At 39.7% G+C, this 17,049-nt stretch overlaps 2 protein-coding genes across 2 annotated transcripts; both read left to right on the top strand.

The window, feature by feature from the left end:
* The first annotated feature begins 344 nt into the window (after positions 1-344).
* LOC114542654 lies at positions 345-1,703 on the top strand. The gene is made up of 3 exons (XM_028562152.1): positions 345-609; positions 821-1,018; positions 1,387-1,703. Exons 1-3 carry the CDS (start codon positions 396-398, stop codon positions 1,551-1,553), a joined length of 579 nt encoding a protein of 192 aa, XP_028417953.1. The 5' UTR covers positions 345-395; the 3' UTR covers positions 1,554-1,703.
* Positions 1,704-12,712: 11,009 nt separating this feature from the next.
* LOC114542641 lies at positions 12,713-14,494 on the top strand. The gene has a single exon (XM_028562144.1). The coding sequence runs from the start codon at positions 12,713-12,715 to the stop codon at positions 14,492-14,494; it is 1,782 nt and encodes a 593-aa protein (XP_028417945.1).
* The last annotated feature ends 2,555 nt before the right edge of the window (positions 14,495-17,049 follow it).

Consider the following 17,049-nt stretch of genomic DNA (forward strand, 5'->3'; position numbering starts at 1 on the left):
AAAACCGAGGTAAGGTGTGGAGCAACGAAGCAACGAAAACACTTCTTAATCTTTGGTGTGACGATACAATTCAGGAAGCATTCGATCATTCTAAAGGTTCTAAAGAGACTAGTAAAGTTGATCAGCGGTTACTGGTAAGTTAATATTCCGTATATTTTTTAACATTTTTCTTAGGCTTTTAATTTAATAGCACGCTGCCTGCACTGAGGTCTGAGGAAGATTCCTAGTTTTTGCGACTTCTTGTGGTATCTGATATATTGTGGAGTAGTTACTGCATGTTTATCCATCAAGCAGAATGTTAATTTGAATGTTACTTAATAAATCAGGTTATTTTGTTGGATCAGTTACGAGCAAAAGGTTATTGTGACTTCACATTAAAGGAAGTGGTAAATAAGATGAAAAAGTTAAGGCAAAAATATCAATCGGAAAAAGACAAAACGAAAAAGAGTGGGAATGGTAGAAGCAAGACGTGGCCGTTCTTTGAGCAGATGGACAGGTTCCTTTCTCAAAGGCATAATGTCATTCCTGTTGCTCTTGTGGACACAATGGCAGAATCTGAGAAAATGGATTACAATGGTGATGATTCTTCAGACGATGAAGAGAGTTTAGGTATACCCTATGCATATATTTATATGTGAGTTTCAGAGTTATCAAAATCAGCAAATGTAATGTGGCTTGGTTTTTCTAAACATTTGTCAGCTGCATGGATCTTTTAAGTCGAAATTGTATTAAATTTGTACCATCTGTTGTAAAGTAATTTGAATACTTAATTATTGAATGTTACTTTATTGATCCTAAGAGCATGTTAATTTTTTGCTAGTTGAAAATCTAATGGAGAAGTATGGGGGAGGTTCAACACATATTCACAAATGCCAGAAGTGTGAGTATGAACAAAATATTTACTCAGAAGGAACACACGTTACTGAGGGTGGTTCTCTGATGGTGTATGCTCAAGAGGATGAATTTATTTGTCCAAAATGTGGCCCAAGTACTGTTGATGGAAATACAATTGCTGTTGGTAAGAGTAACATTATTAAATGTTGTTCTTTTATTTTTCGATAATCTCTGATAACTAGAAAAAAACATGCATTATATAATAATTAATACTACTCAATATTTGATATTTCATTGCATTTAATTGTAGATGAAATATGCCAAAAAGGATTTAATATTTCAAATAATTTTTGGGAGACCATGTCCTGACCATCTATTAATTCCTAGCAATTTTGCCATTTTTCCTTAATTCCCTATTTTTTTACTGCTCCCCCACCCATGCATTCTACTTGGGACACTTGAGACAAAATCTTTTTCAATAAATGTGTATATGGGTCCCTATGGTGGATCCCTCATTCTTTGTACTTAAAAAAATTTGACTGAATACATTAGAGGTGCCAGAGGAAATTGATCTAAAATTAGAAAACCAAGAAGAGAAAGCCATAAAAGGGAAAGGTACACATGAGAAAAAGGTTGGAACAAGGAAGAAGAAAAAGAGTTCAATTGAGAAAAGCATGGAAGTTGCTTTTAACCAATTCAAGGAGACTGCACACAATTAATTACCTGTAACAGTTAGGGTGGTATGGAATAGGTATGGAGTAACATCAAGCAGGAAGAAAGTTGTTTTACTCTATAAAGCTGTGTAAACTGCAAGTTTCGCAGAGCAGACATCGCTTTTGCAGTATTTCAACAATATGTGGTTTAGCAATTATTTCAGACATGCATAATATATTTTAAACTTACATGTAAAATCAAGAAATGTTTTTTAGAAGTTAAATACTAATTTTTTAACTTTATTTCCTTCAATAATTTTCACAAAGTTGTGGTATCATTGCATGCCTTATTTGTTCTATACAACTTTACCAAAAAAGGTTGTCCAAAATTGGCCAAACAATAATAGTATAAAAGCTTCTTAAACATTATTACTGTCAATCTAACTATGGGTTTTAAATAGACAAATAGTCTACCCCCCTTCTTAATATCTTCTAGATATAAGAAACTTGAAGAGACAAGGTTGGAGAAAGAACACCAATTTCAGATGGAACAAGCAAGACTGGAGAATGAAAGAAGAAAAGAAGAAAGGGAACACGAGTTAAAAATTTTTAGTATGATTGGATCAACAGCTTCACTAGGCATGATGGACATGTGACATAAACTTTGACCATGAGGTCATATAGAGCATGTATTAACATTTAACACCAGCACATAATTAGTGAGATAGGAAAATAGAGCAAGAGAGACGGAAAATGTGTAAATGTATGTATGTATGTGATTAATGTGAAGTATCTGTGAGAGACTACGACAAGCTAACCTGCGCCATCATTAAGTATATGCTTAAAGGACCTCACTACAGAAGTAAGCTATCGAATTTATATTGTTGTTTATGTCATATTATTAAGGGTAATTTTATCACACGTGCGAACTTGATCGGAACTATATATGCATGTTTTTATTAATATTCTTTGTATTGATTTGCTCTTATTCTAGATCGAATTGTTTAATATAATTTATAATACGATTTGCGAGTTCCTTGGCCACGTGCTTAATCTAAAATTGTCCTAACCGGTCGTCTTGGTTCCGATGAAACAATGATGATTGGCAACACAAAATCTGTTGGGTCGAAATTCAAGCAGCTCTGTATCCAGTGTTTGTTCTCAACCATTTGCCAGCGTTCAGCAACAAACCAATATAGAAACAAGTTACGGATATGATGCTCAAAGTCTTACTCGCTACAACTTGGACGGAGACAAAACCTATGTTGGTTTATAAATCCCTTTTGTACAGTTTTAAACTTAGTCTTAAGGATTAAGTAGCGTGTTCATATTTGCTGTTCTTTATCCATTCTGGGTTAGTGCGTTGTGTTATTACTGCATTTTTTATGCAAGTGTCGGCATAGAGCCATGCACACAAAAGAACCTTGCGTATGCGACAATTTGCTTCGGATTACACGTTGGTAACAATTATCAAGATACTGTACGCTAAGTTTAAAGTTAACAACATATAATTTTTTTCTGTATAGAGTTTTTTCATGTAAAACCTTTATATTGCGAACAGTAATACAGTTTAAGTTTTAGTGTCAATCGATACTCATATTTATATCAGTTTAACATCGTTGTATCAATTATTGTGCTCAGCATTTCTAGCTAAAAAAAGTGATCAGCTAATGCCTCACGAATATCGTGTGCATCAGCTTCTACAATGTCAGCGTTATCAACCCCCACAACTGCTTCCTCTGCTGTTTCTGCTTCTTCCCACTGCGGCAAAAAATCGTTGTTTTGAATCTCGCAAATGTTATGCAGAATACAAGAGGCTTAAACGACATTGACCAGTGCAGGTACCTCCATATCAACACACTTCCGAAATCTAATGAAACGTCCTTTCCACCTACCGAAGGTGTTTTCTACCGTCATTCTGGCTCTGCTAAGGCGATAGTTAAACACCCTTTCTCTTCTCGGCTGGTCATCTTTTCTCTGAAAACCTTTCAAAATCCATGGCAAGAGGGGGTAAGCAGGATCCGCTACTATAAACGGTGACAATTCTGTTCCTTGTATTTCCATAGTGAGATTATCTGGAAATAGATTGCCTTCATTTCCTTTCTTGAAAATATGTGAATTTGTAAATACACGTGCGTCGTGAACGCTCCCAGGCCAACCGATCACCACATCTCTATACAGGTATTTGCAATCTACAACAGCCTGCATGATTATGCTGTGATAGCCTTTTCTGTTTACATATTCTGCATGACATTCGGCCGGTGCCACGATGGGAATGTGTGTCCCGTCAATTGCTCCAGCACACATGGGAAAACCCCAGCGTTGTTCATAATCATGGATAATTTGCACCAATTCATCTCCATGCGGAAAACTCACGACATGCGACAACTTGCTTGTTATCGCTTTGCAGACATCTCTAACACATAAACACACGAACGATCTTGAAACACCAAATAAATTGGCTATAGTTCTATATTCAGCAGTGGATGCCAGGAAGTACAACGTAATGGCCAGCCGTCGCTTCGCCGAAATTGCAGAGCGCATGACTGTATCTTTGCGGCAGGGCGCTTATATACGGTATATAAGCGCCCTGCTTTGCGGCGTATATATTTCATCACCTTGCTTGAAAGAAATTCGAATGTTCCCCTTGTAACTCGAAAGTTGGAATACCAAAGTTCGTCATCATACTCTCGATCAACCATCTTGAACCAGTAAAATGACCGTGGATGCATCCACAGTGCTCTGTAACGTGGACGATTAACCCATACTAAAATTGCCTTCAAAAATGATATACGGAGTTTATTTGTTGAATAAACATCTGATTTCAGCATTCTTTTTTTATTTAATATTATATTAGCTCTTTTTCTTCTTCTTCGAAGGAACCAAAGTAGCAGTAATTTGAGATTGTGTACTTGGTTAAAAGCCGCCATTTTTAAATTTTCCCGCGGAAATATCAACCGCTGAAAAATGTGCCTTAGGGCTCAATTTTTACGAGTGCCGTGCCAAATTATTGGAGTGCCGGTCAAATTTTTTTGGACCGGCAATTTTGCAAACTTTTTGTCCTGTAAACGGGGAGGCAAAATGGTACGGTGCCAATATTTAAGGGTACCGTGCCAGAATTGTTTGTCGTGTAAACGGGGCTTGAATGTCTTGTCATGGGGTCAGCACTGCCAAGTATAGTAGGGCACGCAGGCACTAGTTAGGTCAGGCGGTTCGCTAGAATCTACGTAGTATAAATACTGTCAGATTGGTCAGGCAGGCGTAGTATTTTTAATACCCAGATTACCAATCCCGCCAATCCCAGGAATGTAGAGAAACACTAGTTCCAGTCTACCGTTAATCATAGAAACGCGTTCAATGTGGCGAGACTTGAAAGCGAGAGACCAAAAGGCCAGTTCAAACGGGCGATTTTTGCTGCGATTTTTATATATTTATCGCTTATTTTAGCGTTTGAATTGTTATTGTAATATTCGTCAGTATAATAAGCCGTTCAATGTCCTTACCGCTAACGGATTTTTTACTTAACATGATGAAGCCTATTCCATAACTTTGCGACATAAATCGCAGCAAATTCGCCCGTCTGAACTGGCCTTAACATAACAAGGCTGGGTAATGAAGTTACCGGCAAAAAGCAAACTTTTTTTACACCAACCAGAGATCTTTTTATCGGGGAGCCTTCATGTGACAAATGATAACCACTTTGTCAGCACTGGTCTGACTGCGGCGGAATTAGCGTGACTGTGTAGTGTGTGTTAACTACGAACGTATATAGATTTATAGTTAAAACAAGGCAACAACGAGTTTGTGAAGACCATCATAAAACTAATGATTGTGATTTTAGATAAAAATTCTTGTTTTCTTGTTTTAACCTATATTTTAGATTTTAAGATGTTAATCTTCGAATTATGTTTTGTTATGTATTTTCAAAAATTGTCAGCTGGTGTTCAGACTTCGGACAATGAAATTCAGTTATCTTTCTGAGAGAGATTCTTTATATTAAAGTAAAGCCAATATACAAATATACAATTGTGGAAAAATCTATTGTATTTTTTCGGCCCACCCCGCAGTGCGTGTCGATTTATTTAACTGCATGGCAAGGCTAAGAAACAACAAATAATTCGTCGCTTCAAGGAGGATTCAAACTCGCATCTTTGGGTTTCTATAAATAGAAAACAGCAAATATTCCAGATAAATATATGAAACCCGCGTGAATGCCGTACTGGCTAGATTTTTAATATAAAAACATACAGTTTTCTTATTACATCAGGCACCTTACAAAATAGGTTTGCGGCATTTACGAGAGGCAAATTCTTTAATGATATCCTGGAAGTCGATTTTGCGTAAGACCTCTGCCTCTATACACATTATAGATAAATTGTTCAGTTTCTGGTCTGTCATGGTAGACCTAAGCACGTTCTTGATGCGTTTCAATGCGGAAAATGATCGCTCTCCCGAACAGTTGCTCACCATTAATGTCAAATAAATTCGAAGAGCAATTGCAACATTTGGAAAAACTTCACGAATTCCTTTGTTTGCCAGCACACGATGCATTTGAAGCTCGACGCTGACGGCTTTATCTGATTTATCTTCATTGCAAGGCCTGCTTTACCCTAACACATGACACATCGGGTTGTACATTTCACAGAAGGTATTAGGTACACACGTAGTTCACATGGTAGTGATAATACATTATTACACTCCTCGATTCCTCTTGAAGCGTATGCATACGCCGCAGTTATATGTAAATTAAAGCGAAATCCTATGTAAATTTCAACGTGCAACGTGTAAATTTCAACTTTATAGCTTGTGCAGCTTGACAGTTCTAACACAAATTACACAATCACCAATAAACAAATGCACGAAATTTTTGTAAAATGTTGTTATGTTTACCTTAAGGCCGTACAAAACTTCTTTGTTGTCTTCCGAACAGACGCCGGGATGTACGATTCCGCAGCAAAATTTCTCGTGAGGCAGAAGCTGGTGTTTTTCAGTTTGTTTAAAAATTGCTCAGTTGAACGCTTTGCTGCGGCGTCTATTCGCTTCTTCAGATCGGCCTCGATAGTTTTAAGATATTGCCGATCGTCTTTCTCCAAAGCACATCTCACGGCTTTGTAAAGATCTGACATGATTAATAAATAGTTTTGATAATAAAATGTTTCTTTTGAGTTAATCGTTCGAGTTTTCGTTGCTGTCAAAACTACGATGACGTCAATCAGAATTCAGAAAGGCCAAGGAACCTTGCTGTTTGCACGCTCTCAGGTCAAGGTCAGATCACACTGATCGATCAGAAAAATACAACCAATGAGAATTCAGATAGATTTTGAATTAGCCAATTGAATAGCCCGATTCGAGCCCCTGATCGCTTCACCGATCAGAACTCCCCACAAATCACGCAAAAAGAGAGACAGCCAATGTGATGACTGGGATTTGATGACGAAGCGAGCAAAATTCATGCATAAGACCGCTTTTCTGCGCGCTCGTGCTTGAAGGCCTGGTCACGGAACTCTCTTAACAACTGGACTGCCAAACATCACCAGTGCCTGATCAGCTCAATACACTGCACGTGTTTAGCAACTGGACTGCTATTTCATTCGAACACTTTTCTTGGCAATTTTTACCTTAGTCGCGTGATCGCTCTGATCACCCCTAGATCCGCGCCTGTTCAGGACAAAGGAATTAAAGGATGCAATATTCCTGCAAAATAAGAAAAATCTGATAAGTCTCACTGTACTCAATTTAGTCTACCCTTTATTAATGGTTACAAAGTAAGTACAAGGTACAGAAATTATAGCTATTAAACCATGATAAATCTTGTCAAAGAAAATATTAGGCTTTAACTGCCACTCCACTGACTCCAGTGGTTGTTAAATAACCTGCCTGAACCCCTGCCAGGTCAGGCAAATAAATCAATATAAAGTGACTAGTATGCCTTGTTTAGCTAAAAATATACACAAACTTATAACTTGTATACATTCTAGTAAAAGTTTGGCTGTTTGAAAAAATTGCATTATGAAAATTTAGCAAAAAGGCTGACATAAAAAACTAGTTCACTGTAACATAGCAATAAAACTTTTATTGAGTTAATAATAATTAAATAAAAATATGTTGTTGGCAAACATTTTTGCTTTTCATAACAGAAGTTTTGATAGACTTACTGGCTTTGAGCTTTAATTTTAAGTCGTATATTACTTATATACTAAAGTCCAGACGGAAGAAACGAAAATATTTCAAAAAGATTACCTGATTCTCTTCCGATAAAACATATACTACATCACAAGTAGATCAAGAAAACACAGCTTCGCATAATTTGTAAAACAGGGAAAGCCCGGAAACGAGGAAACAATTTTAATTTATTATTTCAACGAGAGGTACGCATAGCGTACATGTGGGTATAGCCTCGAAAACATCAGCAGCGATTACAGTAAAGCGAAGCACTGCAATTTATATAGTTATTCTCAAAAATCGCGCATGGTCACCGGCTTTCAATTATACCTATAATGTCTTTTGAACATCAAGCTCAAAAACTATTAAACAAAGTAGATTTTATAAGTAGTGGCCATTGTGACACTTTACTATTTTAGTCTGTCTAACGCCAGACGATTTTACTCGTCACAGGGAAACCCTTGGGCACTAGAGGGTTAATAAACTATCTGTTTAAATAACCGATTACCTAAGGGTAATGGATTAGATATTATGGCAGCCTTTTTTGGGGTTAGGTGAGGAACGTTGATTGCAAGTTATGCTCACTGTCAAACAGATGGCAGATTGCGACAAAAATCATTGAATTGATTAGTTTTATGTTTTCAATGTCATAAACCTCTCTCGCCAAAGAAATGCACTAGTCAATATATATGTCAGATACAGTAATAGAAAATTAGATTTTATTACACAATTAAATTAAATAATCACATGAAATACACATTCTAGACAATTATATGGACATTCTTCATATAAATTTCGAATGACGGAATTCACACATAAAACATTTTTTTACAAGAGAGACAATAGAGAGAATGTAGAAAAAGTATACACAAAAATATTAGAAATAAGACATGTATTGGACAAAACAATGTTGACAGTACAAAAGGAAAGAAGTCAGGTTCCAGGATGGCGGCACACATTGTGATATATAACAAATATCTGATATATTGAAAGTATAAAATAAGTTTTCGGAGTGTTCCAGGTTTTTTTACAATTTCAAAAAGTCACTGGTTAATCAGCTTTCACTTCAATATCAGTACGCTACGATGTTTATTGTTTTACAACAGCTTGTGCATGTAATTTTGTCGTTGGATGTATGCAATATACGATGTTAGCTAAGAGGTTGATTTTGAATGATGCTTAAATCATCAATGCAAAGTTTCTTGCCATAGTTTTTTTTTCGTATGAAATTACTTTTTTTAACGATACCATGAATCGAGTATACGAAGGCAAAATTAGGATCGGGGACAATGTTTCTATCACCATTAATTAGTCGGAGAAAGTTGCCCGAGCGTATTAATCCAATGATAATTCTTTAGCTTGTTTACATTGTTCATTGATCATATTATCAGTCCGACAATCAGTTAAGAATGAATCCATTATTCAGCACTGATGTAAACGCGTACTAACAAATAATAGTTACCAGAAATGCATCATTTTGTTGCCTTTGTCTTGCATGAACGTGTCAAGAAGTTTAGTGATGCTTTGCTTAAGAAAAGAGAACTGTTTTTGTCTCGTATCCACGTTCCAGTGACAGTTTACAGTATTTTTGGATGTCGATACCAGATAACAGCAGAGGAACGAAGATATCGATATTTTCTTTGTCGTGCTTGGCCTTTTCATCAAGTTCATTTGGCGTCGATCATCACATTTCGGACTCCCATAGCGGTCATATTCGGCCAGAAGATTCGATCAGTCAAGTAGGTTCCCGCGTATCGTCTCGTTCAAACTCGCTATGTGGTTCGGCAACAAGTTTTAGCAGTTCGAAAGCGAAGGCCGCTGCGAAGAAGGCTGCCTTAGAATCGCAGGTTAAAACCTTACGTCGTGTCCATCAGCTCGAAATGGAGGAGCTCACCCTGCCACAACGAAAGAAAGAGTTACAGCTGAGCGGAGAAATAGCCGCTGCCGAAGCTGAAAGAGACGTGTACGAGCAAGCCGAGGCCCAAGAGCTTAAGCAATCCGACCCTTCCCTGCTATTAGACGCTCGTACCGGAAGGTCAAAGAATCCCTTCGCAACCGAACTCACAGTGGACAACCAACATCAAAGTATGGAAAATACTCCCAAGATCAATTCGAGGCAGGACTTCGCCAGCAACTCAACATCTACTCCACGTGACGAATCGTTCCGACGAATTGTTGAAATACAAGACCAACAAAGTAACGCCCTCCAACAACTTATTCGCCAACAGCAACAGGGTGTCTTAAGCCTTGGGCAAACTAGGAAACATTGTTTCGGAAACATTGTTTCCCGCCAATGTTTCTCAATGTTTCTCAGGGTGGGCAAACACTAGGAAACATCAGTGAGAAACAATATATAGCGCTCAGAGGAAATCAGTCCTATGAAGCAATTATTTTTTTAAAACCCAAACAAATATGGCGAATATGAGAAGAAAGGCAACGTTATGCATTTTAGTACAGCTATTGTTGGACGACGACGAAGAGAGAAGAAGAGAAGAAGAGGGCGAGATAGACGGTGGATAAGGAGAAGATACGCCAAAGGAGCATATGAAAACATTTTCAAAGAATTGGCTGCTGAAGATACGTCGTCGTTCACCAATTTCATGAGAATGACTTATAAAAGTTTTCAAATTTTGGTCGATATTATTGCCCCTAAAATCGCGAAGAAATCAACCAAAATGAGAGTTGCCATACCCGTTTCAGAAAGAGTGGCACTGACCCTGAGATTTCTGTCAACCGGAGAAAGTTTTCGGTCACTAGAATACCAGTTTCGCATCAGCAGAAGAGCGATATCGTACATAGTTTTTGAAGTTTGTGATGCAATTTACAACGAGTTAAGTGGCTCGTCTCTGGCCTTTCCTAAGTCCGAAGATGAATGGAGGCAGATAGAGGAGCAATTCAGCACGAAATGGAACTTTCCCCATTGTGTTGGCGCCTTAGATGGCAAACATGTCGTCATGCAGGCGTGTGGTTCTGGATCCTTTTATTACAACTACAAAGGAACCAATTCAATCGTCCTCATGGTCTTAGCTGGCCCAAACTATGAAATTATATGGTGTAATGTTGGTGCTAATGGACGTGTTGCAGATGGGGTGTATGGAACGACAGTGAATTAGGAAAAGCATTGGAAAATGGGACTGTGCAGCTCCCACCTCCTGAACCTCTCCCTAACAGGACAGTGAACTGCCCTTATGTTATCATTGCAGATGATGCATTTGCTTTGAAAACATACCTTATGAAACCTTACCCACAACAAAACCTGGATAACCCAAAGCGTGTTTGTAACTACCGGTTTTCAAGGGCTCGGCGAGTTGTAGAGAATGTGTTTGGTATACTAGCCAACAGGTGGAGAGTTTTCAGGACACCAATTGCACTCATGCCAGACAAAGTTGAAATTGTAGTTATGGCGGCAGTCACTTTGCACAATTGGCTGTTAAATTGTAGTAATGAGAAGGAGAGCTATATAACACCAGCTCTGGATGAATCCACAGATCCTACAGAAATCACAAACTTTCTGCCTCTCAGAAAGAATCCTAGCACCAAATTCTCACAAAGTGCAAAGAAAGTGCGAGAGGAGTTTCAGGACTATTTTTATGTTGAAGGAGCTGTCAGTTGGCAGTGGGAAAGATGTGCCTGAAATTGTGTAGGCATATGGGTTTGATATGGATATGATGATGCAGGGGTGGATCCAGTACTAGTGCACTAATTTGCATGACACAAGAAAACTGCTCAAAATAATCACTTTGTTTTGTAATGCAAATTAGTGCACTAGTGCTGGATCCACCCCTGTGATGATGTAATTAATATTTTGTGTTTATACAATTCCATTTGTAAATAACATTGCATGCATGTTGAAATATAAACAATTTATTTGTAATTTAAATAAATTTATAAATAATTTGAAATGCAATGTACAGAATACTGTAATTAAATAATTCCATTTGAATAATATAATTGTTTCTCGAAAAACCTGTTATTAGTGTTAATTAGTTTATTAACATATATGTTGTGTACACTATTTTCAATAAACAGTTTCACATCAACAATTAAACAATTAAGTATGTCCTCTTCATTAGTGAAAATTAACGCCTGATCTTGAATACTGATGTTGTTGATCAAACAAATTGAACTCGGAATGAGCAAACTGGTCAGTCAAAGACACCTCTGCTCCTTGTGCATGAAATTCAATGTCAACAAAACGTCATTGATTCTTTTCTTTGCTAAAATCTTTTGCCTTGGGTTGAGACGTGTTAATGTTTTAACATGCCAAAATGCTCTTCTTCAGTGAAGGAGAGTTGTTTCTGTACTGACAGCCTTGTCTAACAGAACCATTTTCTTTACTTCGTTGTCTTCCTTTAGCTTTTGTTTCTGTTTCTTTGGCAGTGGTTTGGAGCCATCTTCTTTCTGCATGGAATCGAAACCTTTTGTAGGGCTGATATTTTCTTTAACTGAATCCAAAATTTCAGGGATTGAAACCACTTCCATTTTGAAACATAAACTTCGTCTGCTCCTTGTCCAGATTTCCTTTTCCTTTCAGCTTCTTTTTCTCTCATGAACTGGCCTCTTATTATCTTCCATTTGTACTTGTATTCTTCTCTGTCGATGCCAAATTCCTTTAACTCGTTGTCAATTTCAGCATAAGCCTTTTCTTTTTCGTCTCTGTTCGAGTAATTTGCAACCAACATCCCATAGACAGTTTCTTGCTTCGTACAAACTTATCAGTTTCTCTGTTTCGGTGTCTTTCCACACTCGTTCGCTTTTAACCCTTTTTTTATTGCTTTGTTCGTCTACAACAACTGCTATTGTACTTTCAGCCATTTTTCAGCCATTTTTTGTGTTATGCGCATGCTCTAATTGGTAAAAAGTGCGGAAACATATGGGCAAACATGGAAACAATGTTTCCGCAACAAAAATCACACTTGGGAAGCATGAAATGTTTCTGAATTTGATAGGAAACATTTTTGCTTCCTCGGAAGCAAATTTTGCTTCCGCAACAATGTTTCCCAGGGTGGGCAAACAGGGAAACATATGAGGAAACATTGCGAAACATAAATGTTTCCGAAACAATGTTTCCTAGTTTGCCCAGGGCTTTAGCTTTGACTCTGCCCCAACCAAGTATGCCAGTCTTCAGCGGAAACCCTGTCGACTATTGCGATTTCATCCGCTCCTTCGAGCATCTGATCGAGTCGAAAACCACAAGCCCAAGTGCACGACTCTACTACCTTGTTCAACACACCAGCGGTTCTGAACAGGAACTCATGAAAAGCTGTCTTTCGATGAAAGAGGACGAAGGATACGAAGAAGCAAGAAAACTCCTCAAAGAACGTTATGGAAAGGAGTACCGGGTCGCCGCCGCCCACCTTCAACGGCTGGTCGACGGTCCACCAATCAAGAGCGAAGATGCGAACGCCCTTCAGCAATTCTCGATACAACTAACCAGTTGCACAAACACGCTGGAGAAGATTGGATACCTACATAAGCTAAATAACTCGGAAAATCTGAAAAGGATAGTCGAACGCCTACCCTACGCGATGAGAGTCAAATGGCGAGACACAGTAGATCGGATCGTTGAAATACAACAGCGCGATGTCACAATAAAGGACATTAACAAATTTGTAACTGCCAAGGCAAGAGCTGCAAATCATCCAGTCTTCGGAAAGATCGCCATAGAGAAACCCAAGCCGCTCAAGCAGAATCAGAGGACATCACAATATGGAAAGGCTACAGGTTTCGCAACCCAATCAACCTCACAATCACCCAAATGTCCACAGTGCGGCTCCAACCATTGGCTGTCTCGCTGTGATAAGTTTAAAAAACAGTCTCTAGAAGAGAGACAGAAGTTCGTCCGGGAAAAGAAACTTTGTATTAACTGCTTGTCAACTGGTCACTTCGTCCGCTCGTGCGAGAAAGAAAGTTTTTGTAAAGTTGATGGATGTGTCGGCAAGCATTCAACCTTTCTTCACCCGAAATTGCAACAACCCCTGAACACCAAGAAAAATGACTCCAAGCAGAAAGAGAAAATTCCGGAGGATCGTCGCTCTGAAGATAATCATTCCGAAACACAAGGTAACAACGCCAACAATGGTTACGTCAAGTCTAAGCCCGGTGGTAGTTCTCCAATCACAGGACTCGCAATCGTACCTATCGAAGTGAAAGCTAAAGGAAGCTCGAAGACGGTAAAAACTTACGCGTTCCTCGATTCAGGCTCGAATACCACCTTCTGCACCGAAAAATTGCTTGAAGAACTCGAGATCCACGGTACAAAGACGAAGCTGTCATTGACGACGATGCAAGCCGAAAATGTTCCGGAACACAGTACAATGGTTAGCCTGGAGATCTTGGACCTCGCGGGCAACTCTGAAATCAACCTCCCAACGGTGTATTCAAGGCCGAACTTGCCGATTCCGAAAGACGCCATTGGAAGGCAAGAAGATGTAAATCGCTGGCCCTATCTAACTGGAATCAGAATAAATTCAATCGACGCAGACATTGGACTGCTTATTGGTAGCGATGTCCCGGAAGCTCTCCAACCTCGTGAAATGCGACAAAGTCAGAACGGTGGTCCATTTGCAACCCGAACGGCCCTTGGATGGGTCCTGAATGGTCCATTAGGCAGAAACGGAACGAAAACTTCGACGGCGAACCTAGCTCAAGCTAATCTAACCTCGGACGAAAAATTCGAAAACTACTGCAACTACGAATTTAATGATTACAAATATGATACTAACCCAACAATGTCTCAGAACGATCGAAAGGCTCTCGGCATCATGGAAGAATCGGTTAAGATGGAAAATGGCCATTACGAGATTGCGCTCCCGTGGAAAAAACTATCCACCAGACCTACCTAACAATAAAACCTAAGCCGAACATCGCTTACAATTGCTGAAAACGACTAAACAACAATCCCGAACTTCTTCGGAAATACATAGATTTCATGGATAAGAGAAAGACTACGCAAGCGAAGCAATCAACAACGAAGAAGGATCGTTAGGTACGCGCTGGTACCTCCCACATCATCCTGTCTTCCATCCACAAAAACCAGATAAAGTCAGAGTTGTTTTCGACTATTCTGCGAAATACGGCAACACTTCCCTTAACGACCGGCTTTTACAGGGCCGGACCTAAACCAACTCACTCGTCGGGGTGTTAACACGGTTCCGCGAAGAACCCATTGCGTTCATGTCGACATCGAGGTTTCATGCGTTCGACCAAGAGATGCTCTACGATTTCTGTGGTGGCCGAACGGCAATCTCGAGAACCCTCCCGAAAGTATCAAATGAACGTCCATTTGTTCGGCGGTACTTCTAGCCAAGTTGTGCGAATTACGCACTGAAGAAAACGGCGATGGACAATGCATCGCACTTCCACGACAAAACTATCGAGACCGTCAAACGCAATTTTTGTCGACGATTGTTTGAAATCAGTTCGCGACGAGAAAGAAGCAATCAAACTTTCGAAGGAATTACGCGAATTACTATCACTAGGAGGATTTAATCTCACGAAGTGGTTGTCCAATTCTCGAAGGGTCATTGAATCTTGCCGGAAGCAGAAAGAGCAGCTCAAGTCAAAGATTTGGATTTCGACAAGGTTCCAATAGAAAGAGCGCTAGGCGTCAGGTGGAACGTGTCTTCAGACACGTTCGGCTTTGCAATCGTGATTAAGGATCGACCGGCAACGAAAAGAGGAATACTTCGATCGTCAGTTCTATTTACGACCCCCTCGGATTCGTTGCTCCTTATATTCTTTCGGCAAAATTGATCTTACAAGAACTTTGTCGATTAAAGCTCGACTGGGACGATAAGATTCCTGATGAAAATCTTAAACACTGGCAAGCATGGCTACATGATCTACCTCAACTTGAAAATTTAGCTGTAGAACGTTGCTTCAAACCAGCTACAATGAATGATCAAATCAACACAACTTCACCACTTCTCTGATGCCTCGCAGCAAGGTTATGGAGCTGTGTCCTATATTAGAATCGAAGACATATCGGGAAATGTCAAATGTTCGTTCGTGATGGGAAAATCCCGACTTGCGCCTATGAAGCCAGTAACGATACCCCGAATGGAGTTATCAGCGGCTGTAGTGTCTACGAAGCTCGACAAGATGTCAAGAAATGAATTGAGCTTGCCTACCGATCAATCTTTCTTTTGGACTGACAGCACTTGTTTTTTGCGCTACATTGAAAACACGACCAAGCGATTTCAGACGTTTGTCGCAAATCGAATAGCGACAATACATGATGCATCGACCCCAAGCAATGGATTACGTGGACACTTGTTCAAATCCTGCGGATGACGCATCAAGAGGCGTGCCGGCAGACTCTCTTCTGCGATGGATCAAGGGTTTCCGATTTCCTTACTAAGCCACCCGGAGAATGGCCAAAGAGACCTGAAGATCTGGGATCAACCACGGCGGTCCTAGACGACCCCGAAGTGAAGCACGGTTCGTTTGTTTGCGCTGCCAGCATAGCGCACGTTTCTAAGAAACAGTTTACGGATCAACTAATGAAAGTTTTCATCGTGGAGCAGATTAAGAAGAGTATTCGCCTTATACTACGCTATAAGAAATCTGCGTTCGCGTACCCGATCTCAACAGAAAGATCGAGCGGAATCCCTACCATCAGCAAATATCCCACCATCAGTTTGACAGAATTGGTCAATGCCGAACGTGCAGTTTTGAAACTCGTACTCTTCAACTCGACATCTTCAAAGTAAAAGATACAACAACTCGGTTAGCAATGCTAGCAGTATTGCAAAACTGGACCCTATCCTAGTCGACGGCCTCATTCGAGTCGGAGGTCGTATCCAACGAGCACAAATCAGCGATGACGCTCGTCACCCAATTATCCTTCCTAAAACCCACCACGTGGTCACCCTAATCACCAAACATTACCACCACGTCTCTGGTCACTCTGGCATAGAATACACGTTATCTTTAATAAGAGAGCGGTTTTGGATAATCAAGGCACGGGCTACAGTTCGAAAGATATTGAATGCGTGTGTTAGTTGCAGAAAAAGACATCTCCTGTCGTCGAACAAAAGATGGCAGACCTCCAGCAGATCGCGTAACCTACGGAAAACCCCCATTTTCCTTTACTGGTGTAGGTTGCTTCGGCCCGTTCTCCGTACGCCGCGGAAGAACGAGTACGAAACGATATGGTATTATCTTCACCTGTTTAACAACTCGAGCAATCCATGTAGAAGTAGCAAATTCTTTGGATACAGAATCCTTCATAAACGCTTTACGAAGATTCATCGCAAGACGAGGCCAACCTGAGGAAATGCGGTCGGACAACGGAGGTAACTTCGTAAAAGGCGAAAAAGAACTTCGGCAAGAAATCGAAAAATGGAACCAAAATCAAATCCATGACTTCCTCGTGCAACGCAGCATTAAATGGACA

The sequence above is a fragment of the Dendronephthya gigantea genome, unplaced genomic scaffold, assembly GCF_004324835.1.
Source record: "Dendronephthya gigantea isolate DGI-Jeju-01 unplaced genomic scaffold, DenGig_1.0 000373F, whole genome shotgun sequence".
Classification (NCBI taxonomy): Eukaryota; Metazoa; Cnidaria; class Anthozoa; order Malacalcyonacea; family Nephtheidae; genus Dendronephthya; species Dendronephthya gigantea.

Excerpts from the sequence above, each read along its gene's own strand:
- LOC114542654 (XM_028562152.1), top strand. The coding sequence starts at position 396 with ATGAAAAAGTTAAGGCAAAAATATCAATCGGAAAAAGACAAAACGAAA. Across the intron at positions 610-820 it reads AGACGATGAAGAGAGTTTAG|TTGAAAATCTAATGGAGAAG; the intron begins GTATACCCTATG and ends ATTTTTTGCTAG. Across the intron at positions 1,019-1,386 it reads TGGAAATACAATTGCTGTTG|AGGTGCCAGAGGAAATTGAT; the intron begins GTAAGAGTAACA and ends TGAATACATTAG.
- LOC114542641 (XM_028562144.1), top strand. The coding sequence starts at position 12,713 with ATGTTTCCTAGTTTGCCCAGGGCTTTAGCTTTGACTCTGCCCCAACCA.